Here is a 25,085-nt window from a genome sequence, read left to right as displayed (position 1 = left end):
GCAACCCCATAGGAAGAACAACATCAACCAAACAGAATCCCCCCCCTTCCCCCAAAGCTTCCGGGGACTAAACCACCAACCAAAGAGTACACATGGAGGGACCCATGGCTCCAGCCACATATGTAGCAGAAGATGGCATTAATAGGAGTAGGAGCCCTTGGTCCTGTGAAGGCTCTTTTCCCCAGTGTAGGGGAATGACAAGGTGCTGAGGTCAGAGTGGGTGGGAGGGAGTGGGAGCATCTTCACAAAAGCAGAGGAAGGGGGAGGGGGGGTTGGGATAGGGAGGGAAAGGAGATAACATTTGAAATGTAAATATATAAAATATCCAAGAAAAATATATATCTATTTTCCAGATTCCCATTTAAAATCATCAAGCTTCTTGTCTATCCATAGTCCTGTCCCCAAGAGGCTGTGCAACTGTATTAGGAATTCAGCCTCCAAGGTTGCATTTTCTCAATGACACTGAGAATGGAATCAGTAAGAGATGCCCAAACATTTTCCTTCATTTTATTCTAGAAGATAAATTCAAGGAAATTCAGTCAAAACATTTATGAATGTTTTTGAATTATTTCATATCAAAGATCCTATAGGATAGCCAAAACAAGATATATGAATTGACATACTGGTGTCCCCTAAATTTTATGACATGTGTAAGATCTTATGAATCTGTTAGAGATGAACTATGAAATTTAATCCTTTTATATTTATATTTGACAGGATCCTTTTAAAATCCTGATCTCAGGATGCACAGTCTGTCTTTTGTGCCACTTATATTCAATACACAGAGCTGTTCACAGGAACTGAGGACTAGGTGCTGTCTCCACTGTGTGCTTGTAAGGAGCACCAGTCACACCACTGACCCCATACCTAACAGTAAACTCACCTTGAACTCCAAGAAGATTAATTGTCCTAGAAATCACAAGGCACACCCTTTTAAAGAAACAGGTAGCACAGTCAGGCTGAAGATTTTTCAAGCTTTCTTTTAGTCTATTGTCTTACTAAGAATATAATAAATGTATTATATAGATACATATTATATATGTATGTATGATCCCAGGATTTCTTCCCATTTCAGAAGAAACCAAGAGAGGCAGGCAAACTTTTCTATTATAATTATTCATCTTAAGAATAGAGTAGGACTTTAAAATAAAGTTAATAGAATGTTTTACACACACACACCAACCACATCCATGGTTTCTGATTTAACAATGAAATGTTAAAGGACAACTGTAGACCATATTGAACAGTCTGACAACCTCTTCTTTTATTTTTGGAGCACTCATCACCTGTATGAACCATTTGGGATGAGTCTCTTTAATGTGTGTATTTCTTGACATATCTGGAAAGTAGGTGATGGAAAGAAACCCACTGTGGTGCTAAGCCCATACCTGATATATTAATCATTGACATACACACTTGCAGGAAGAAGCCTAATGAAAGACACTTAAAATCTTTATTCATTGATTTACAAAGTGTACAATATTTACATATAGGCATCGATCCCATACTAACATGGATGCTGAAGAAAGTCTAAAAATAAATATGTAGAGCATAGGTTAATATACACATCATGGCTCTTTGCACTGTAAGCCATCACCAATGGTGAGGTTTAATGGAAAGTTTAAAGTGACTACAGTCACATGGGTAACTAGTCCTGGACCTTCAACATGAATGGTCCCACCTTGGTTTCTTGGTGCTGGGGGTGGTGAGCAAATCCACGCTCTTTCAAGAGAATGAAAAAGACACTTTGAAAGGCATTATGGACGTATGCAGCACACGTGTACAATGGCTGCCATTACTCCCCAGGTGAGGACAGTCTGTACCCTTGAGATCCAATCCCTGAAAACCAGGCAGGGAGGCTCTCGTATGGTCAGTCCCTTGTCTCTTGTTCTGATTGCATGCAGACTTGGCAAATGTCAGTGGAATGTGGCCATGCACAAAAACAGTACTTGCAGACATGTACGACATCAAATTCTCATTGTCTTATAGCATCTTTAGATGCAAGGTCAACTACCTCCTCTCTGTACGAGAGGATAAATAAGGAAGCTATAACTTTACTCCCCAAAGGAAAAGTGACAACTGGGGACACATGCAAATGTCATCCTGAGAAGCAGGATACGTTCTATATGATAGGATGGGGAAAATTCCCATGAAGTCAGGCCTAGAGTTTTTCCTAGCTGAGAAATTCCATCCCCCCTCCCCCGTTTTTTTTTCTCCCAAACATGTCGCATCCCACATAAACTAAATCTGAAGGAAAAGGCTTCATTTATCAAACTTCCTTGAGCCTTGGGACCTTCATGTGTACACATCAATAGGTTCTGTCCTTACAGAATTGATGTAGGGTTATATGGCCTAACTATGTAAAGTGCTTAGCAAAGTGCCGGGCACATAAGAGGTGCTTACTACAGGTCGTTCTCTCCTGCTCTCCCATCTGCAGTCATAAGCAAGAAATTGATACGCCTGTCAAACTCTTCATTAAGGCTGTGTGATGCAACGTCAATGATTTGCATCAGAGTTTCTGCCCTCAGTTCAGATTTGGTCCCTGAGGGGGTGGGGGAGTCTCATTTAAGCTAAAGTTCTCTGTGCAGGGCAGATATATTTTAACATCATTGACCTCTTGGAGACATAGCTCCGCCCAGTTCCCTGTGGACACACCCCACAGCCCTGCAAAGACGGTCACACCAGTGATGGCCTTCACCCTAATATTTCTCGGGCAACCTTTCTGAGGAGACAATGAGGCAAATGCAGAACTCTTGTTCATAGCAATAATTTTTTTCAGCATCAGTCCTAGGATCACAGATAACTTCCCATGATCAGGAGTGATGACAATTCCTCCCGCTGTTGAAAGCGAGCATTCTAACTGATACTTTGTGGAGAAAAAGAAAAGAATTTTTTTTGAAATATAGTTTTCAGTTTATACCATACAAAAATAAATGTCATTTAAAGAATTTACATGGGAGAAGAAAACAACTATGCAACTTCATAGGTTAAAAAAAATACACGGACAATAAAAGCCTTTCCTTCTACTTCAAAAACGGTAACTGAGAGAAACAAATCTTAGGCCACCGTACTACTTACGATCCATCTTTTTCTTATTCTAGCACAGGTGTGCTCTTATCTTATTGATCTAATGAGAATTTAGCTCAGAACTTTCTCTTTCAAGTCACTGTGATTGTGGAAGGAGACAGCTCTTTGGCAGTAAATACTATGGAAAGAGAAAGACTTTTGCTTAGCCATTTCTGAGCCTTCAAAATGAACTAGGACTAACCTCCACAGAGCTTCCTTTTATTCTGAAGTCCTCTCTCTGACGAGATCAGCTATATCTGAATGGAATGCAACACCTGGAGAAAATCATCCCATTCATTTAGTAACTTTTTAGATGCTACTGGTCCACCTGGAATCCGGGAACTCGGGAAGCATAATTAGTTCCCGAGTCAAGGCCAATCTGTTCAGTTACAAGAAGGGATAACGTCATCTTGAGGATGCTAATTTCATCAAGTTGAAGGAAATTGTTCTCTTTTCACTCCTACAAATACGGCAAACTTTTATAATTGCTTTTTTTTTTAATCTTCTACAAAGAGCAGAAGGAACATGTTTCCCAATGTTAAGATAAGAAGGCTGGGGAAATTAAATCGAGCAAAGCTCTTTCTGCTCTTTCGGGGACTCCATCAGAATCTCAAAGAAACGATTCCATTTATTTTGGATTTAGTTTTAAACTTCTAAAGCTCTAGGTGCAGGTGTGGTTGCAATGAAACCAATGGTTCTTTACTCTTTTCCTGAGGAGAATGAATATCTCCTGTATCCATAGCTTATTCTTCAGAGGGCCCAGGACCTCCTGCAGCTCAGGCATGGATGCTGAAGCAGGAACCCCAGACATCAATAAAAGCAGAGGTCTTTCTTGGAGCGAAATAACAGGTTCGTGGTGTAAGAATCAGGGTCCGTATCGGGGACAGGCTGACTCAGGCGGGGTTGTGGTTAGGCTGGAAATGACAGCACGGGAGGGAGCAATGCTTGCTCTTCATAGGAATGGTAATGGCTGGCTGTGATGACGTCTCGGGGTGCTGTGGTTGCATTGTGTCGCTGCTGCCAAGCTGATGACTCATGCATGACTATGGCCACGGTGAAACCACAGAGCTCACCTACATTGGGTAGGGAGGGTTACTATAAGGTGAGTCCCAGCCACACCCACAAGCAGGACACAATCACTGACACACAGTGTGGGTGCCCGTTTGTCTGGTTTATAGGGGACGTGGTGGCAAATGTGGCATCAGTGTCATTTCGAGGGAGCGGTAGATTACAGATATTTCCTTCACAGCAGGAGGTGCAGATCTGAAAGGAAGAGAGAAAACAAAGGGTGAGGAGAAATAAGCCCTTTTCAGAAGGAGGCAGGGACACTAGAGGAAACAGTCTACTCTAGGAAAGGATTGCTGCCTGACATTCATGAAGGCAAGAGTAAGATCCCATGTCAAAGCAACATGCTCAAAACAGAAGGCAGATTGCAGGGCACCTCCCCTGGGCTGCTAGGCGTCAGTCCTCTGAAGTACCAGGTATTCTACCTTGGACATGGACATGGGAAACTTGCCTTCTTTCCTAAGAGGCTCTTCCTGACAACAGGAAGCCACTGTTAAGAGGGTAACACTTCCTCTTTGAGACATTCAGTGAGGATGACTTGGCAATGCCTTGGGTCATGTGACCCTGAATGCTTACCTTCCTTAGAACTATGGCTATGGTTGACTCCATTCTCCTGCATGGGAAACATTTGAAGGGTCTTCATTTATTCAATTACCTGTGCTTTCTACTGCTTTACTCTTGAACCGTATAAAAGAAGTGAACCTAACGGTTTATTGACAGAAGTTATTTTGGGCCATGGTCACACGCTTTATTGACCAGCAGCCTTAAAAAACAGTTGGGGGCTTGTTAGAAATGCAGAATCCCACACCTTACCCAGCACTTGGGCAACTAGAATCTGAATTTTAACAAGATCCCAGATGACTCGGATTCATAAGGTGGTTACCATTCAATCCAGTTACTAGTTAGGACAGATGTAAACCTTTAGCCACAATCAACGAGTCCCAAAGCAGCATAACACTGAGTCAAGACTCAAGGGTCAAAAGCGAGTTTGACTTCCACTCCATTTTTTTACTAGCTGTACTGACACAAGCAACTGAGATATTTTTAGAGTTTCAATGCTTCTCTTAGTTAAAAAAAAAATCGCAACAATGCTTGAGAGCCGAGCCCAGCTGTTGGAAGGGTTAGGCAGCAACCTTGTTTTGGCCTTTCTTCAAAGTAGTCACAAGTAGGCAGATGACATTTTAAATTTTAATTCTTAGTGTATGTGAGAAGTCACTTAAAAATTGTTTCTGCAGCTTAAAAGTTGAAAGCAGCCCCGGGTGACAGTGCTGTTCCAAGAGTACTAACAGAGGGAGTTTCCCTACACCCTAGGGAGATGGTCTGACAGGTGGGCAGATGTCACGTAAAGGCCAAGGCATGACAAGACCATCCAGGCAGTGCCAACCCATTGCTGCAACAGCGGGACTCCAGAGATACACAGTGCTGGCTTCTTCATAGTTTCCTTCCTGGATGCCCCTGAAGCTCACTTTACAAAGAATGCTCTGTGTACAGGCACCAGCTAAAGTTTAATGGGGACATATCCACAGGACAATGGCTTTCTTATCACCTATTATCACCTAATCAGGTGCTAATGGAGAACGTCCCTAAACTGGTGGGACCCCAATAACGACATGCACCCTCACTCTGCTATATGCTTTCAGAATATACTGTTGCCTCCTTCCTTGGGTGGATGACTTGGAGTAGACGTCTGCCATGCTCCACCAAGATGTACACGAGTGGTCCCTGACCCTCTCCTTTCAGGACTCTTCTGAGAGAAGAGAGGCTTAGGATAACCTTCAGCATCCTCTTCGAATGTGCTCAGACACACCATTTGCTTGTCCTTTGCTCTGCTATACACTGGCATTCTTCTAAAGCAAACAGGGAAGCAGGCAGCACCATGAACACTGAAGAATCCACTAAGGGCAGCAAGAGGTAATGTTTTCCCAGACCTTGTAGCCTTCATGCTCCGAGTCTCGGCAGCCTGTGGATAAGCACTCCTCCAGTGGGACACAGCGTTTGGTAACAGAGATGCTATTCCCTGTGACTTCCATCGTGTGCTGAGTGTAGCAGTATCTGGTGTCTGTTGAGAGAAAATAACCCTTAATTGAGATGGGAAATGCAAGCCTGCCCTGACTGAAAACACAGTAGGCTGTTTACCCAGATGCCCCTGAAATTAACCTTATATGAATGTTCTAAATACAAGCACGTTCGGTTTATGGGAACCGAATCATCAAATGGCTGATACCAATAAAGACGTTTCCTAACCCAGGACCCCAATAGGGAGATGAACTTTTACTTTTCAGAAAGTTATCAAGATAAATTGTTGCCTGCTCTCAGATGAATGACCCTGAGAGCCTGCCACGCTCTACTAAGGTGATTCCCAGGAAGGTACAGCAGCACACAGGGTGGAAAGAACCTCCATGCTAAGATCTACTTTGCAATGGCCTTCTGCAGAACACCGGTCTCTCTGCCCATCATAATCCCCCAACACAGGATACAATGGCAGAAGTCTTTGCCTTTCCATGCACTTTGCAGTTGATCTTATTTACATCCTGAGGGGGTGAGTGCTCCAGAGGACAGACGGCTGCTTTCAGTGCTGAGAACCATAGGGGTAAGAGTGGGCTAAAAGAAAAGCTGGGGGTGTGAAACAACATGCTTTCAGAAGGCTTAGGAAGATTATAGCCAGTGTGCATGTATATGTGCGTGTGTATGTATGTATGTGTGAAGTATTCCTGCACACCATCAGAAGAATTAGAAATGGATACATTTTGTTTGATAACAACGGTTCTCGAACAAAAGAACAAACCTGACCATGGAAACAGCCAGATCTAGAATGCTCAGTCTCAGCAACAAGATAGGTCTCCAAATCCAGGTAACCTCATTTCTCCTACTCTGATTTCCGTGCACCTCGGGTAGATGGTGGCCACTATGCAAGTCTATAACCCTTCTTTATCTCGAGGACAAATTCTTCCAGAATTCCAGAGAGAATTTAAGAAGGAAAATGGCATCGCCAATGTAATTATTTATGACCTGCAGGCAGCATGCAGCAGAGTGCTCTAGTCCCACTTCTACATCCCAAGAGGATGAATAATTCTTAGGAAGTGTCACTGAGCTGTTTTTCATCCATATCTTGGCTCTAACTCTGGATGCGTTACACATTTGGGGTACTTAGTTGCTAATATGGAATTATGATCTTCTATGGTATTATTTATTAAGCAATAAAAAATCCCCCCCATCAGATTCTGTCATGATTTTGGCATCTTTTAGCCAAAGAGCTAATGTTCAAAGAAGAACGTGTAAGATATTAGGTCCCTAGAATGAGCTAATACAGACCACATTGAGCCTTCTGAAAAAAATGCGGACTTGGGGGATTTCAAATGTCTTCCTAGACATACTCACCTCACGGGAATGCAGAACCAATCAGTTCTGAATCTGACCAATGGCAGCTCCTTTCCAAGGGTCACCCTGCTGTGGATGTTTACCCCTCTGGGGCCGTGTTCCTACATTGCACCCTGTCTGGAATTCTGCTTCCTGGAGTCATACTGGGGCAGTCTCCAGCCTGCTCAGGGTCCTGGGGAGTGCTTTGGGATTAGGCTAAGTGAGGTCATCTGGGGGTGAACATCTGGCAAATCCCCAACCCCACCCCTGCCCTCCACCCCTAAGCCCCGGCCTCTAATTTAAGGTGGAGGTGATTGGCTATTGGACGAAAGGGAGGATGGTTTCTCATCTGCCTCTGTTTGGCAGGCTTTAACAAATGAAGACCAGGGGCCTAAGAGTTTACTTTGGCATCTGAGGAAGGACATTTATGGCTGTGGCGGGTGCACCTTTCCCACTCCCACGTCAAATGTTGTAGAAGGCAATAAAAGCAGGAATGTTCTTATCTTGTGTTTCTGCTTCGCTCAGGCAACTTGAGCAGCTGCCAGGGGCCGTGCTGCTCAAAATGTAAATGCTCACAGTTAACATCATGCCCAGATGGAATACGTAAATCAATAGAGACTTCAGTTTGGGAAAACTAGGTTTGTCCCTCAAGTAACGAACAATCTTGTCTGAAATAAGCCTTAAGATAACGATTGGTGAGCTGGATGCAACTACTTTTTCTTCATATTTTTCTCCTTAATGTACTAATGGGAAGTTTATTCCTCTACATGCAAGTGGTTCCAGCAACTGATTGAAATATCTTTTGTGTGTGTGCATGTGTGTGTGTGTGCATGTGTGTGTGTGTGTGTGTGTGTTTCAGCAAAATGTACAAAAACCCTAGCCTCTGATAAGTTAAGTTTTGCCATTCTATGGCGAGGGGAGATCACTGAAAATCCCAGGAAAGAATATCCTCTGAAACACCATCCTGTGTAACCCATAAAACAAAGATATGTTGAGAACTGCTGTCACCTCTCATAGTAGAGACCCTGACTCTGAACAGCAGCTCCTTGGGGTGTCCACTTAACTTGCAAAGGCCCCAGGTGAAATCGTGAAACATTAGCGTAGAGAAAAAGGTTCTGCAGTTAAATACGGTTTTGCGATGCTCAAACAAAGCTGAAGTGGTTTCAGTGGTGCACATTTTGGGAGTGCCTTCGATGTGTACCTCGATCTGTGATCACCAAGGGTGTGCTGGGGTGAGCAGATGGAATTTCCCAAGCAGAACCAGGTGAACCACGTGTGGCTTATTACTGAGCCGGAGCACTGATCAAAACTGGGTTTTAGCCACAGAGCATGGCTCTCCATGCATTCTGAATAATCCTGGGGTTGGTAATGAGGTTATATGAGAATCAAGCCTGCTGATAACTTCACACTAAAAGGATTTCAAAGGCTTTTATCTAAAAGATAAAAGATGGATTTGAATTTCTACCAGGTTAGTTTCAGCCTCTAAAATCTCGTATTCTGCAACTGCATAGTAATTCCCAGAGGTTGAGAAGCCAAACTCTTTAACTCACAGTAAAGTCAGAAATAGGAAAGACAGCTTAATCAATAGCTGGAAAGCACAGAGTATAATTTTCACCTATCTCTCTCTCTCTCTCTCTCTCTCTCTCTCTCTCTCTCTCTCTCTCTCTCTCTCTCTCTCTCTGCTTGTGTCTCTGTCTCTCCCACTCTCTCCTTAGTCAGGTTTTGAAATTTAAAACCAGTTCACAGCTTTCAGGAACCCGCCATTATGGTTTCCAACAAAAGAAACTGCTTCAAACTAACTACACCTGAGATTATTATTAAAATTAGGGGTATATCATTTGAAATGTAAATGAATAACATGATTAATGAGAGAGAGAGAGAGAGAGAGAGAGAGAGAGAGAGAGAGAGAGAGAGAGAGAGAGACAGACCGACCACCTATATGCCTGTGTGGAGGAAAGCACTTCTCTGCTGCCTGTGATTCTCTATGGCTGAGCTAGTTTGGGTTTTCCACAAAGATGTAGAATGTTTAAAGCACCGCTAGGAAACAATTCCTCAGACGCAAGAAAGTGAGTGGGAAGGGAAGAATTGCAGTAGCAGCAGTGCACGTTATACTGGAAATCAAGAGCTAGTGGCCGGCCTGGACTCCTTAGTGTCACAGAGCTCGGCATCTCCAGTCTGCACCGCTGCTCAGGCAGCCACGGCTCCCCAGGGCTGGAGGTGCGGGGTCTCCGCGATTCCTACTGCGCTACTGTTTAATCACCTCTGTGGGATTCCCATCTGGACTGCACAGATTTGTCTCTCTGTCCCCGTTTTTAACCAGAGTGTAGACATTCTCTACGGCTCTGTCCTTGACCTGCTTTTGCCCGAGTGACCTCAGATTCACCTCCTTAGTCTCCTTCTTCGTTCATTCCCCGGACACTGCCAATGCACGTGACACTTCACGGGGCTGCAAGGAAAACCCTCCTCACGCTGATTATCTCCACGCGTCAACCCCAGAAAGTCACCACCTGGAATGTGACGCCCCTACACTTCCGGAAAACTTGAACCAGACCAGAAATGCTCCAAATCTAAATCTCTAAATTCTCTGAAATGTCTCCGTTACACATTTCCTACTGCAGGGTTTCATCACTTCCTGTTTGGGTCTGAATGACGTTCTAGAAAACTGACAAGTATTTACAATTTGGATTCACTTTTAAGTAGTGAATATGTTCCCTTAAAGAGCCTGGAGACACTGGCTTTATCGTTGTTATCAAAGTACCGTTGTTATCCATATCCACCTACATGCCTCAATACCCCAGTCATCACTACCAACAACCTCACTGAAACTTGGCAGACATCTTGTAAAACAGGCCTCCTTTGCAAATTGAATGTCAGGCAATGTGAAGCTGTTTTTATCGTCAAACAGTGGGAAATGCTGGGTGTGTGGATGTTTCTGGACAGGAAAGCCAAGAACAGGAGCTGAAGAGAGTAAAGACCTGACAGACAGCAAACATCTGGGCCAGTGGCTCTCAACCTTGCTAATGCTATGACCCCTTAACACAGTTTCTCATGGTGTGCTGACCTCTGAACCATAGGATCATTTTCAGTGCTACTTCACGACCACAATTTCGATACTGTTAAGGATGTAAATATCCGTGTTTTCCGATGGTCTTAGGCAACCCTGTGAAAGGGTTGGTTGACAGGCAGCTTGAGAACTGCTGGTCTGGGGTATCCTTCCTGGTCACCAGTTAAGCTCCATGGATCCCAGCGGTTCAGTTCTCTTCCCTGCCCTCCAATCCGTTTTATGACTGAGCATTTTCTATGGTTCTGTTTTCAAACCACTGACTCTGTCCTGCGTTGTCTCAACTCTGTTGGGGTAGCTGCTGAACATTTTTATTTCAAGTACAGTCATGTGTTTTTTTCACATTCAGAAGTTTTCATTTGGCTCCTCTCATATTTTCCATTTCTTCACTATTTCTAGTGTAACTATGATTACTGAAACTTTTTTTTATTGTCACCGATGTAAACTTTTCTTCAGGCAAATCTCCGTATCTCTCCCTCAATTTGGTATTCACTTGTAAGAGTTGGGATTTGTAGCATCCCTCAAAGACTTGTTGATCACCAGCCTCTGGCGTGACTAGGAGGTAGTGTGTCCGGGGCCACCCAGCCTGCTTATGCCTTTCTTTGCCTGAGCTAGGTGTTTTCCACTTCATGGGCCCTTGTTTCCAAGTAGCATACGTGGGGGTTGCTGCCAGCCAAGAATACTGAGACTTCCTGGTAGCCTGCTTCTACACAAGAATGAGTTTCACTCTATTGTTAGTTAGAAACTTCTGGAAATTGAAACTTATTGTAGGTAGGAAGTTTTTGGGAAATCAAAGCTTACGCCATTGGTTTCTGATGTGACATATGTTTATCGTTACCCTGACTACCAGTTTGTGTTGTGTGATTTTTCTGCTTATAAGCAAGCGCTTTTTGCTTGATTAAACGAGACTTGATCAGAATACTGTCTTGTCTCCATTTCTCCCACCTTTTGTCCCATCCATCCCACTCCCCTCTCTTCAGGGTCTCCGTTGATGTTCCCGTGGGCCGGGACAGTAGTTGGGCCTTTAAGAGGTGAATGAGACCTTGTGAGGAAGTTAGGTCATCAAGGACGTCTATCTCACCAACTGTCCCCACCCCCAGCCGCCACTGTCAGATGAACAGCTGGCTCTATCGTGGCTCACTATGCTGAAAGCCTAAACTTAACTATCATTCAGATCTCCAAAATGGCGAGCCTCAATAACGGTTCTTCTCTGAACAGTTTGCTGTGTCCAGGCACTTGAAATGCTTTCCCCTCAGTTTGAGATCTCTCAGGCACAGTGAATGATTTTGTAACTGAATTCTGGACCTTTTCATATGATACTATAACATTCTATATCATAGGAAACCTCCTGGCTTGAGACTGCTAGGACTGAGAGTCCTCCCCACCTGGGTTTTCAGATGCTGTTCAGAGTATGAGGTGGGGCTTATTGCCAATGGGAGACAAAGTTCGGACTTCCCACCAACCTGGTTTTTATACCAGATGGTGGAGTCAGATGTCTAATATCTAGCACCATGCTCTCTGCTAGCAATGTGGGGGGACCTCATTACTTGTCCTTCTCTACAACCATCGTAGCAGGGTGGAACAGCAGAGGACAGCCTACCATGAACTAAAGGGTGGTCTCTGTTCCCTTTTGCTGATGGAGGTGGAGTTACAATTTTGTCTGTGATGTTTGCTAAAAGTAATGGCTCTATATAAATGTCCCGACCCGGTCTAGGCTGCCACTTTCCCAGGCGGTTGGCTGGAGAAAGGAAGCTTTCGTTAGGGTTTATTGCGTTGGTGTTAGTCAGCTTGTTCTTAGTCCTAAGTCTAGAAAGAGTACTGGGAAGTCACCACAGCACTACCTACTGCTCTTTGGGTCCTGAAGGCCATAGCTGGTGTCAGTGGCCTCCTTGTCCACCTTTCAGAGTTTCTCTTTCATTTTGGTTGGTACACAATGGTCAGGATTTTACTTGCACTGAGTAAGGGACACAGAAGAGAGCACCAGTGGCATCTCCCCAGCAGTGAAAGCCTTTATCAACTCTGGCATTAGGCTAGATAATTCTACTTGTGTAATTCTAATTCTAGATAATTGTACTGTAATGCGATCTGATGCCCACTTCTTGTGTGTCTGAAAAGGACAATAATGTACTCACATATATTAAAAATAAGTAAATCAGATTCATTTAGCATCTCTGTGAGAACTATAATTGTTGTGTAGTATAGCCACTTGGGGGAAATCGTTTGCTAAGATACATGGTTTGTGCACTGTACTGTGTTCAGCCATCCATATGACCTCTTCAGACTGGATGCCCTCAAAGATCTCCATAGCTATTCCTGTGCTGGGTGGAGTCCTGATTCGGATCTATGAAGAATAACATCCATGCTTGTTGCCATCTACATTCCTACAACATGCAACATAGCCTTGCACAACCCACAGGTCCTCAGTTTATTATGAAGATCAATGTCGAGACAGGAAGGACACATTTTCCGTGCTCTTCTGCTCATAGCTTAATCAAATTAAAACATTTTAATTTATATCTGGGATACTTATGGCACCTTTACCATGTCTGTACTTTGAATGAACTCATCTAATTTGTTTAACATCTTAGGCTGGAGAGATGGCTCAGTGGTAATGAGCACTGACTGCTCTTCCAGAGGTCCTGAGTTCAATTCCCAGCAACCACAAGGTGGCTCACAACCACCTGTAATGGGATCTGATGCCCTCTTCCTGTCTGTCTGAAAAGAGCAGCAATGTACTTGCATATATTAAATAAATAAATAAGATTTATTTAGCATCTCTATGAGAACTATAATTTTTGTGTAGTGTAGCCACTTGAGGGAAATTATTCGCTAAGATATATTAAGAGTATACTCTATCAACATGTTATATACTTTCTCTCTCTCTCTCTCTCTCTCTCTCTCTCTCTCTCTCTCTCACACACACACACACACACACACACACACACTACACAACATTGGTAAAAGGAAATGAAAGTTCTAGCATACTTATAGAGAATTATTTGTGCAGTGGAAAGCTGGAGACTACAAAAATGCCCACCGTCGTCAAAATAAAGAAATTAGGGCCTCTATTCACATAACAGGAAGAACAAATGGAAGCGATTTAGTAAGGTAAGTGTATCTCATATAACACTGAGCAAAAGGAATCAGAAGAAGAACTGAGAAGCCAATACAAGACAAAGCAGATCTATATTACTGGAATTTGGGATGGTGGCATATTAGTTTGTTAGGACTGCTATAAAAGCTACCAAAGAAATGGACTGCTCCCAAGGTTTTTCTTGAGTTTTAGAGGCTACAATTTTGGAATCCAGCTTTCTTCTGAGGCTGCTTTCTGTGGCTCATTGATGGCTTCTTCTCTCCATGTGTTTGCATCATCTCTCCTCAGTGCCTCTCGAGATTCCAATTTCCTCTTACAAGGACACTAGTCATAGGGGATCAGCATTCACCCAATGATGTCATCTAATCTTAATTTCTGTTTTAAAGACTCTGTCTCCAAATCGTCACATTCCTAGGGCTGAGGGGTGCGACTTTCAATACAGGGTTGGGACATGTGCTTCATTCAGTAATGGTGACCCTTCTCTGTGGGGAAAGGACAGAAATAGGCACAGGAGAGGCCTCTGAGATTCTGGAAACGGTTACTTCTTAATGCAGGTTCTGCTTCCACCGTGTGCTGTGTTTGTGAGAAAGGTGATGCTGTTTGCTCTCCCGTGAGCGTATCTCGCCATAATTCCAAGCTCGGTAATGGAAAGGCACTCATGATGAAAGCAAAGTAACCCACGAAAGGATGTCTGCAGACTTAGCTGCCAAGGAGCCCAATTACTTACTGCTCGGCCTAATAGGAGCCACAGAACCTCTGACATCCAGCCATCCGGTTATCTTCTTGGCTCTTGGACTCCTACCAAAGGCTCTCCAGAGACCACCTGACACTAGGTGTTTTTGTCTCCAAGACAGAAATTAATACAGTAAAACAGGTGTTCATCAACCTGAGTGACCACTAGTCTCCTTTCTCTTGTACCTCCTGGGCAAACTGGCAGACAACTGCATCTCCGTTTGTCTGTCTTTCTTTCTAATTTATTTAATGTAAATAATTAATTTAATGTTAAGTAAATTTCTCCCTGCATATACATTCGAAGGCCAGAAGAGGGCATCAGATACCCTTATAGATGGTTGTGAGTCACCACGTGGTTGCTGGGAATTGAACTCAGGACCTCTGGAAGAGCAACCACTGCTCTTAACTGCTAAGCCATCTCACCTGATGCCCCACCCTCCACCCCCTGTTATTTTTAAAAATATCAACCATACTTTTTCTTTTTCCAGAGCTGAGGACCGAACCTAGGGCCTTGCACTTGCTAGGCAAGCGCTCTCCCACTGAGCTAAATCCCCAACCCCATCAACCACTTTTCCATTGGTATCTTTCATTTCTTGAGAGCCTATGTAGCCCAGGCTTCCCTTGAATGCCCATTCCCTTCCTCTGCCTCTCAAGTCCTAGGGTCACAGGCATGCACCACCAAGCTTGGCTCGATGAGCCACTCTTCCTAATGACAGGTGACACATCCACCTGAGGAAGCTCTGCCTTCAAATAGGTTAAGAAAGCATGTGCTCGTTGCTAGGCAGGGGCCAGAGCCATGCCAGAAAGGTATGTAAACAGTAGCGAAGATTAGTGAGACTTCTGGGCAGACGGGTTAAAGCAAAGACAAGATGGCAAAAGCCGGAAACAGATGCTGCCCATCTGAGCTCAACGCCTTTCTCCCTGCTGGGAGGAAGTCCTCAGTCTAAGAAACTTTGAGAGCTTCCTTTTGGTTCACAGCTTGAGAGAAGATAGCAAAGGATGAGTTTATGACACTGGGAGAATGTAGCTAAGATTGTGCGCTTCTCCGTGAACAAGGGTGCAAGAACCCAGCCAGAACCAGGGTCCACTCTAGCCCATAAAGCCCAACAGCAGCATCTACTTCCTCTGGCTGGGACCCACCTCCTAAAGGTTACCAAAACAGTCGCATAGCTGGGAGCAACTGTTTAAACACCCAAGAGGATGGAGCACATTTCACACTCAAACAATAAAACCACCAAAGACATAGAAAATATCTAGATGAAACCATTGTGAATTGGAGTAGGCTTGATATTCCCAATATACTACCACCGCCACTTATACTACTAAAAATAAAAAAATAAAATAATTTTATTTAAGGTGACAGAACCTTTGGTTTTGGTTTGGATGAAATACCTAATATACTAGTATTATTATCTATATAATACCTAATCATAACATTAAATATTACATACATTATGTAAAATTTGCATAAATAAATAAATAACAAAGGAAAAACTTCGAGAATTTTACTTGCTGAGACAGCCACCCTTGCGTTGTCTTACCAACACGAAGAATAAAACTGAAAATAAGAGAATACAGCTAAAGCTAACTCAGATCCGGTGAAAGCCCAGGAAAGCCTCCAGAATACATAGAGTTTGAGTAGGGAAGAGAAAAAGCTCATTTAATTAGGCCTGACGTGCTGTACCTTAGCTCCTCTTGGGGCATTCGCTAATGCAGAAACACACAAGGGCAGAGGCTGGGAAGCCCAGCAGAAGGTGCTGCCAAGGAGAAGTTGGGGAGAGTCTTTGTCCATCTCAGTGGGGTTGCACACACACACCCAGTTCAGAGCTAGTTAGGTTACTGGGAGGAAAAAAGAGGCTGACAGGCTCAGGATGGATGTCAAGGCTGGCAGTTATTCCTACCTAATGTTTAAAAGATACTATGGACTTCCAGCTTCTGTTGCTTCTGTCAACAGTAAGTTCAGGCAGCATCATGTAGCAACTGTTTATGTGCACAGATGGTGAAACAAGGGGGACTTTAAAAACTCAGAGCATTAGGCAGTATTTGGTTGAGGCAACATTTGCGTTTTCATGCCTGGTAACCGCTAATCCTGAATAGACCTGCCTGTCAGAAATACATATACATGTGTTACCAAAAGACACAGAGAGGAATATTTACGCTCTTCAAAACTGGACAGAGCCCAAATGCTCACAATCACAGAACAGATGAATTTCTTTTGTGTGTGTATTCATATAATGATCTGCTAAATACCTGTGAGAAGGACTAATACCGCAGCTCACAGAACAGTGCAGTTTCACACCTAATATTGTTTGAAAGCAAGACTATGTCACATAGAGCTGCATTAACAGAGAAGGCAATGACAGTGGTCACATTACTGCTCCCTGTGTGGGGTGGGATGTAATGACCGAGACCAACAGGGTCTTACGGCTTTACATACATGGTAGACACTCGGAAGGATAAGGATAATGAGGTGTCCACTTAGGATTTTTCTTGTGTCTGTATTTTGCCATTCAATATTTCTTTCAAGGGGGGACATTCAGCATGGCAGTACAACGAGAAGGGGGAGCAACCAAAAACCATCTCATTTCTTAGTAGCCTGAGGTGCTGAAATGACCTCTTCAACGATGGAAAGATCTGTAGGACACACACTGAGTAAGGTCCTGATTTCCCAGGCTGGAAAGTTTCAAAGCCTTGTGTTAATATGGGATTTAGAGATATCTTGATATAAAGTGTAGAAGCCTTGGGGTGGGAGTTGGGGGTGGGGGGTAAATCCTAAATGTAAACTTGCCTAAAAGAAAGAAAAAAAAATCACTCTTATTTTTAAAAAAAAAATCAAAAAAGGTGCACCAGGGATTGGCCTGTCAGAGAAGAAGCCTTTCCTAGAAGGGCTTCTCCTCAGCTGAACTGGAGCTCTCTATTTCCTGCTTATACCGATGTCCCCACCAGGTCAGCATCCAGAAAGAGCCACCAGGGGACATCTTCAGTGATTCATTTTCACAGGAAAATGGCGAGGTGAGCGGCTGAGAAGCTAGGAGCAGAGGGTGCCTGTTTCCTATCTTATGTTTTCTTTTGCTCTTCTATCAGAAAGACGACGTCAAAGGGAGAGTTTTGTCTTAGGAGGAGACACTCCCTCATGAAGGGACAAAGCGTTCTCAGGTTAGGTCTTCTGAGCTGAGGTTTAAAGCCCTAGACTCTTGATGAACATTAATATAGATCCTCTCTCAACATAGAGACGTCACGGGCAACGTGACATGTATCCAACCACGCGAATCTCGGCTATTCTGCATCCTCTCTGTTCCTTCCGTTGGTCTCTCCTGTATGACACAATCTCAGTACCCTTTCTGTTTACAAAATCAAGAAAAAGTAACCAGGTTTGGGAAAAGCATGATGGAACTGCATGTGCATCAAAACCTGCATCGGCTGGAATTAGCGACTCTCCTTTCTGGAGCAGGGAGTACCATGAATCTGTAAAGGCCAGAGTTGTGATGGAGGAGGAAACTCTTACTTTCTCTCTCCTGCAGTGGCTGGGTGTGCAGCTAGCCCACCGGCCATTGCTCTAGGGAAAATTCTAGCCAGGGCCAGATTTCTTTGAGGCACACAGGATGGCTTGTGGGGGTCACAGCCAAGTGTGTCAACTCCACCCATCTTAGATGTAGACCCTGACAAGTTAGATCTCAAAGCTTACACACTCCATAGAGTTCTGGTTTTGAAAACGTCAGATTCATTCATTCATTCGCCCAAGCAATCAGGTGGGCGGTCTCATTCTATATGGACCGGATTAAAAAGGATCGTATGGAATCAGTTCTTTCATCCTTGTGATGACTAAAACCTAGTTACCGTTTATGTAACAAGATAAACACACAATGGCCCGGAGATGCCACAGGAAGCCACCGTGGCCTTCCACAGAAGCTTCTTAGCAGCCTCACCAAGTCAGTGGGCCATCTACGGTCACTTTAGGTTAACGGTAAGCAGACAACACAAGCACAGAAAGACTGAGTTAAAAAGTCTGCATTGTAATTTAATAACCTGTTATAATTTCTATTGATAAAAATCCATGGGCTGGAGAGATGGCTCAGAGGTTAAGAGCACTGGCTGCTCTTCTGGATGTCCTGAGTTCAAATCCCAGCAACCACATGGTGGCTCACAACCATCTGTAATGGGATCTGATGCCCTCTTCTGGTGTGTCTGAAGACAGCTACAGTGTACTCGTATAAATAAAATAAATAAATCTTTTTTTTAACAAATCCACATAATTCTGACTTATCAACAGAAGCCTCCTGTACTCTCACCTCCGCTCAGACTCAGGCTTCAACTCCCACCCTTCACCTGAGGCTCAAATGTACTCAAAATAACCCAGGCCCAGAATCAGGCTTCTGGTCACTTGTGTTTGATACAAACTGACTTCCTTCTACCCTGCGGTCCGGTCTCTCTCCATCTGCTGGGCACCTATGGGAAGAACAGTGTCCACATCTCTGCCCTCATTGCCTGCTGGAAGAGTTGCCTTCTTAAATATTCTAAACCCGCTCCCCAGTTGGTGATTCACTGAGGTCTCCCCAGCTTGAGGAGCCACTGCCCCTCCGCCCCCAGTCTCTTCTTCCCTTCAGCTCCAACAGCACTTAAGGCCCCGGTCTCATCTGACTCTTAACTTTCACCTGCTGTTCCTAACACCGGATCCGGTCAGATCTTATCTCCCAGGGTAAACTGTCTGCTCCTAGAAAGAAGAAACTAGATTCCTATCTCCCACTGCATAATTGTCCCAGGGGCCTGGCCTGGCTGCTTTCCGTCGTGAACTCAGAGTGCAAGTGTATTTGTCCCTATAAAGTTAAGAAGAGAAAGATAAAAGAGGAATGGAAAGGAGGGAGAGGGGAACTTTTGTCCAGACCTTGTGTAAAGACCTCTCAGTTACTTTCAGTTATCTGTACCTAGAAAGGGGGATATTCTGATCTAAAAGGAAAGCATCCACATAGGGCTTTCTCTCTTCCTGCAGAGGCATCCCGGCGGGGAGCTTCTGGTCACCTGTGTTTTGTCCTCTGTGACCGGGAGGGATTTGTCTGCCGAAGTCTGAATACCAGTTAGCATTCCCCCCTTTCCCCTCTAAGCTCTGCTGAGGTATCTGAAGGCTAAGTCAACCCTAAGAGGTCCTCCAACATCCCTACGATGTAACTAATTCATCAGTCGGATGGCATGAAGGGTGGAACCTTTAAGAGGTAGTTAAGTCAGAAAGCTAAAGTCCTCACGGGCAGGCTTGGGACACCTATAAAAGGCCTTTTAAAGGGAAGGTGCATTAGGTCCTTTCCACCCTGCCTTCCATTGTGAATATGTAACACCATTCTCCTCCAGGGCTCACAATATGAAGGTGCCATGTTGGAAGCACAGCATCAGACACTCTCCCGACACTGAATATTCTGGAGCCTCGCTGTTGGGCTTTATGGCCTTCTGAACAGTGGGAAATGAATTTCTATTGTTTTCAGATTCCCGAGATTCAGAGAGCACGTTCTAGCAAATGGTGACAACGGTCAGACGCCAGCTGGCTAGGTCTGTTCCAGTAGGAGCTAGCCCCTAAAGCAGATCTTTCTGGATTTGTCCAGAGTCACTGTTGACAACTGCCAACTTTTGCTGCATATTGGAGCCACTCAGGGAGCTTTTAAAAAAATCACCGTCCTCAAATCCACCCTATGCCAGTAAAAAGAAAAGTGACATCTGAGAGGGTCCCTGGTAACCAGAGTGTCCGATTTACTAGCTGGTTGCAATGTGCGCTTTCGAGAGGCAGTGGTACAGCAGGCCCTTTAGTGACTGACCTAAACATTCATCCTGCAGAGCTAATATCAGAACATGAAAACACTGACTCGTTTTGGATGAAGGCGATGCCCACAAGAAGGAAACAGCATGGTTAACAAGGTGGCTGGAATAGCAACATTGTGATTAAGCTAGGCTCTCCCCTCCTCATCTATTCCTTTCCCCCTGGTAATCCTTTAAGGCCCCCTGACATCACTACCTAAAACTAAACAAGAAGACTCTAAAAATGGGATTCTTCCCTCCTAGGAGGTAAAGGAGCTTCCGGAAGTTCTCACGCTTGGCTGTTCGTCTGGTGCAGGGCCTGAACCTCTGAGGCCGGTTCAATTCGTGTAGCGCTGTGGTACTTGATGTGGCTACATCTATTCACACGGGCAACCCCCTTTGGAAAGGTAGGTTCTCAGGCTTGGTTCAGACCTGATGGATCTGTGAGTCGGGGAGTGGGGTGGTAGCACACACCTGTTCCGGGATAAGCCCACAGGGGCAGTGGTCGCACCACACTTTGAGAGCCACTGGAGCAGGCCGGGCACAGAGGTTCAGCAAGTTCTCTCTGCGCTTCTGGAAAGCCCCAGTAGAGTCTGGGGTTAAAGGGCATTAGCTTGAGGAGTTACTCTGTCTCTTAGTGCCGTCCTAGCTCCCAATTTCTAGTCTATCATGACAAGCAGAGGGGCACTCTTTGGGCTGGGTATGAGAAGTCTTGCATTATGTTGAAAAATGCTGTATTTAGCGTGTCCGTCCTTTTAACACATCTGAATGAAATCAACAGTGAAAAAGCACTCATTGCTAAGACAACTGTCAATGGACTGCCCCGTATTCCTCACCCCGCCCACTCAACCGGTCTACTTCCTTCCAAACTCCAACAGCCAATTAACCATGACCTCACAGACAGCCAGAAACGTGTTTTTTCACTTGCTAGATGTGAATAGGGTATGTCTTCTTTTTCCAATGAGCCTTTTGGTCAAGCTTTCAAGCCTCAACTGCAGCCCATCTTGACCTTGAAAGAGAGCTTAGCAGTTTAAAAAGGCTCGAGGTTTTTATTTATGCAGCGGTGGCATTTAGAACAGCAGCTTTCACACAGTCTCGAAATAAGTCTGTGGCGAGATGGGCAATAAATGAAATCTTTCCATGAGCATCGATTCATCCTTCACATGAAAGAAGTGACTATGGATGAAGGCTTCAAAGAGCGGCAAACAGGCTGCCCATTCTCTACTGCTCCATACTTGGCTCGCCCCAGGGTGGAGAAGTCTCAGTTACCTCCTGTGGAACTCCACAGATGCTTCATGAGAGAGGGGGCGATCTTACGGGTCCCTTTATATCTCAGAGTCTTTGAGGATGAGTTATGCATACGCTTAAACGATCTGCAAATAGCCTTAGACAAGAGGGGCCCTTGTGGTTACAAGCATGTACCAGGTCTTCAGGGTCGTTCACTCTCAAGCAGCTTTGGGGACCCGATCTCTCTCTCTCTCGCTCTCTCTCTCTCTCTCTCTCTCTCTCTCGCTCTCGCTCTCTCGCTCTCTCGCTCTCTCACTCTCTCTGAGACTTTACCTCGAGGACAGTAGATGTCAGGAGCCCATCGGTTGCATTCATAATTGTCTGCTGCTTTTTCACAGGTGAAACATTTAAATCCACCAGGATATGGAGTGGCTACAAAAACCAAGAGGGGGGAAAAAAATCAAATTTTAGTCTGAGGAAAGAATCCTGTAGAGTGACATATACTAATATAAAGAGAGGTTTTCAAGATATTTTTTAAACAGTGAAGGATCTGATGACTCATTTTGCAACAGGCAATTTTTCCCTGGGCCTCGAGTACTTGTACTCACATACACAAAATCCGAATACAACTAGCCAAATGGTTTTATTTGAAGAGGCTGCCCAGTCCTGCTTAGAGAACATTAAATCTAAATTCCTTCTAAATCTGAATTTTTTGGGCATCGACATTATACTTTCCAAATTCCACACCTGACCTCATGTGACCAGTTACAGTGTTGAAAAGGCTCCATTAAATTCCTCCAGGGACTGCATAAAATTCCTCCAGGGACTGGATAAAATTCCTTTGGGATATTTACAAGGCATGTATGAAACTAATAAATGTAGCCTTCAGACTTTGGTTTCATCCCAAGGGATTTCACTACATACATACGGGTATTCCAAAAATCCAAAACCATTCGACACCCAATGCACTTTGGATACAGGATAAGTGATCCCATGCTGTAAGCAACTCCAATGTCCATCAGTAGGTGAGTGGGTTAAACAAACTGTGCTACATCCACACCAAGGAGTAAGAGGTACCAATAAAAAAGAACGAATCGTTAATATTTTCAACAGCTTTAATAAATTTTCTTGGAATTACTCTTAGTAAAAAAAGGAAGCCAATCAGGAAGGTTGCATAGTATATGGTTATATTTATATTATTACTTTATTATTTTTATATCTTTATGTATGAATATATACGAATGTATGTATGTGTATGTATGTATTGTGTGTGTGTGTGCATCCGTGTACCAAGGCATGCATATGAAGACAGAGGTCAGCCTGCAGGAATTGGCTCTCTTCTTCCACCGAAGTGGCTTCCTGGCACCAGAACTATATGGTGAAGCTTGATGGCAGAACCACCTTGCCCACCCACACATCATATGGGTCCGTTGATAAAGAACTTTTGAAATGAAAGAATTCGGAGTGGACTGCATGCAGGTGAGGGTTGCTGGCTGTTAGGACGTGAGGTATAGGGACTGTTTGGAGAAGAACTGTGGCTCCCACAACTCCACTACTGCTCTCTGATCTCCACTCTTGGCTTGTGCTTCCTGCCTTCTGAAGACATTGTCCTCCAGGTACCCTTTGTTCTCACTCCTACTTGTAAGCTCGTGTGAGGGGCATCACATGAGAACCACGTTCTGCGAGTGCTCAGTAGACCAGAACATTCTGTCAGCTCAAGGCAAGAGGTCAACAATCTGTGTCAGGCTTAGGGGGGGGCCTTCTGGTTTCTCATCCTTTGGCCCACGTGCTTTCAGGTAGGCCACATCTTCACCGGAATCATTTTTAAAATTTATAGCACTACCTGGCCTAGTTGGGGAGCCACAGACACTTATCCAGTTCATCTGCAGAAGCCAACAGCTCGACTCTGCAGATGGCTGAGCCCGGAGGATCTCACTGGTAGAAATAATCATCTCAGGGCAAATTGCATGGCCGCGTGGAACCAATTAAGTGTGTTATCAAAAATAAATGCAGGAGGAGGCAGTAGCTTAAGGCCAGAATCATGGTCCAGATAAAAGTTTGATTTTCAGCTTGCACATTTGCATACCTGCCTGCGATATTTCATAGAACAGACTGTGGTGACAGGACCTGGGTGTGGTCGGAAGCTGAGCGGCCTATGTTTCTCCCACCAGACAGAAACCCACACTTACAAAGAGGTTAAATACAAGGGTATGGTTCATCTCCTAAAATGGTGGGACAGCCTCGAGAGGCTTCGGTCCCAGGAAGGAACTGCACCATGGGAAACCATTCTATTGCATCATTTCAAGGAGGAGAAGGAAATATGCTTGTGCTGCATACACAGGTAATTACTACAGCTCCCTCTTTTAGCACCTATAAAAGTCTGCCATATTTTAATTGTTGTTGGTGAGCACAGGCCCAAAGAAAGGAGGGGAGCAAAAAAAGCAGAGCTTCAAATCCCCAAGCCACTCAGTGCTTACGGGCATTTAATAGGTTTGTGTTTTAGAAACATCATTGTGAAAAAGTGCATACAGCCATTCGAGGAAATTATATTGATTTGATACATTATTAACATTAGAATATTTAACATATAAATCAACTATAAAAGTTTTGACAAAAACCCCCCAGCATTTTTCAAACAACGATTATATATCCAATTTTATCAGTCTGCCACTGTAGCCAAAACAACTTTTGGCTGTCTCGCTGCTTTAGTTATTCCTGGAAACTTTCCCATCAGAGTGATAAATTAGAAACTTTGAATAATGACCACCCAACTGCTCCAAGACTAAAGTTATTGAGAACCAGGCACAAATAAGTTGCTGTGTCCCCAAAGTCAGGTTATTTTATCGACTTCTCAGAATGATCTTTTATGAGACCGATGGCATATTAAATACTGTAGCTTCTTACATACCTAAACTCTCACTCTGAAATTAACCCAAGGATATTGGAATTTGAGAAGTATGAGCAAGAACACCCTATAGGAAAAGGCTTCAAACCACTCATACCAATAAGCTTATCAGTATATGACAGTGGTGACTGAAAAAAACCACTCCATTTTGGTCAGTCATTTTTATTATTATATATTTCATTTCTTTTCAAATGTTTGTGAGTATAGGTGTTTTGCCTGCATGTGTGGCTGTGTACACTGAGTAAAAGCCTAGGATCTGAGGAGGCCAACCGGGGGTATCAAATCTCCTGCAACTGGAGTTACAGATGGTTCTGAGGAGTTACAGATGGTTCTGTGGGTGCTGGGAACTGAACCTGGGTCCTGAGGGAGAACAGCCAATGTTCTGAAGCACTGAGCTATCTCTGTAGGCCCTTGTTGATCTTATTTTAGAACCTACAAATCCATATCTGTTTCCATTCTTAAGTACTGCAGCTTAGTATTTACGGGAATTTTTGTTGACATCTTGCCTGGGGGATCAATGAATAGCCCTGATTCCTGGCAAATCTTTGCAAACGAATTTGACTTTCAGTGACGATAGCACAATACCAAATAAACAGTTAAATTCTTCCCTCTGGAAATATTTAACCTGAATGAGGTCAACGGATGAACAGCTCTCTCCAGTAACTTGTTAATTGATACTGCATCTGATAAAGAGTTTGTTTTCCTTTTAAGAGACAGGGAAAGAGGTTCCTAAGATATGCTATTTTCTTCTTTATTACTTCAAAGCTTTATAGAGTGAGCGGACTTCAGATCCTGGTGGC

The 25,085-nt window shown here is 44.0% G+C and overlaps 1 protein-coding gene across 5 annotated transcripts in view; it reads right to left on the bottom strand.

Moving 5' to 3' along the window:
• Positions 1 to 1,242: 1,242 nt before the first annotated feature.
• The window catches only part of Lypd6 (Ly6/Plaur domain containing 6), a 145,610-nt gene continuing 121,767 nt past the window's right edge, over positions 1,243 to 25,085 (bottom strand). For all 5 annotated transcript variants that reach the window (XM_087654373.1, XM_087654372.1, XM_087654370.1 and 2 more), the window contains 3 exon segments: positions 21,714 to 21,812; positions 6,060 to 6,190; positions 1,243 to 4,329 (listed from right to left, as the gene is read on the bottom strand). In XM_087654373.1, coding sequence (XP_087510499.1) covers positions 4,162 to 4,329; positions 6,060 to 6,190; positions 21,714 to 21,812 — 398 coding nt within the window. In that variant the 3' untranslated portion in view covers positions 1,243 to 4,161.

This window comes from Rattus norvegicus, chromosome 3, assembly GCF_021556685.1.
Source record: "Rattus norvegicus strain SHRSP/BbbUtx chromosome 3, alternate assembly SHRSP_T2T, whole genome shotgun sequence".
Taxonomy (NCBI): Eukaryota; Metazoa; Chordata; class Mammalia; order Rodentia; family Muridae; genus Rattus; species Rattus norvegicus.
Note: the sequence above shows the minus strand (reverse complement) of the source record. Positions and strands in the feature narration are given on the sequence as shown.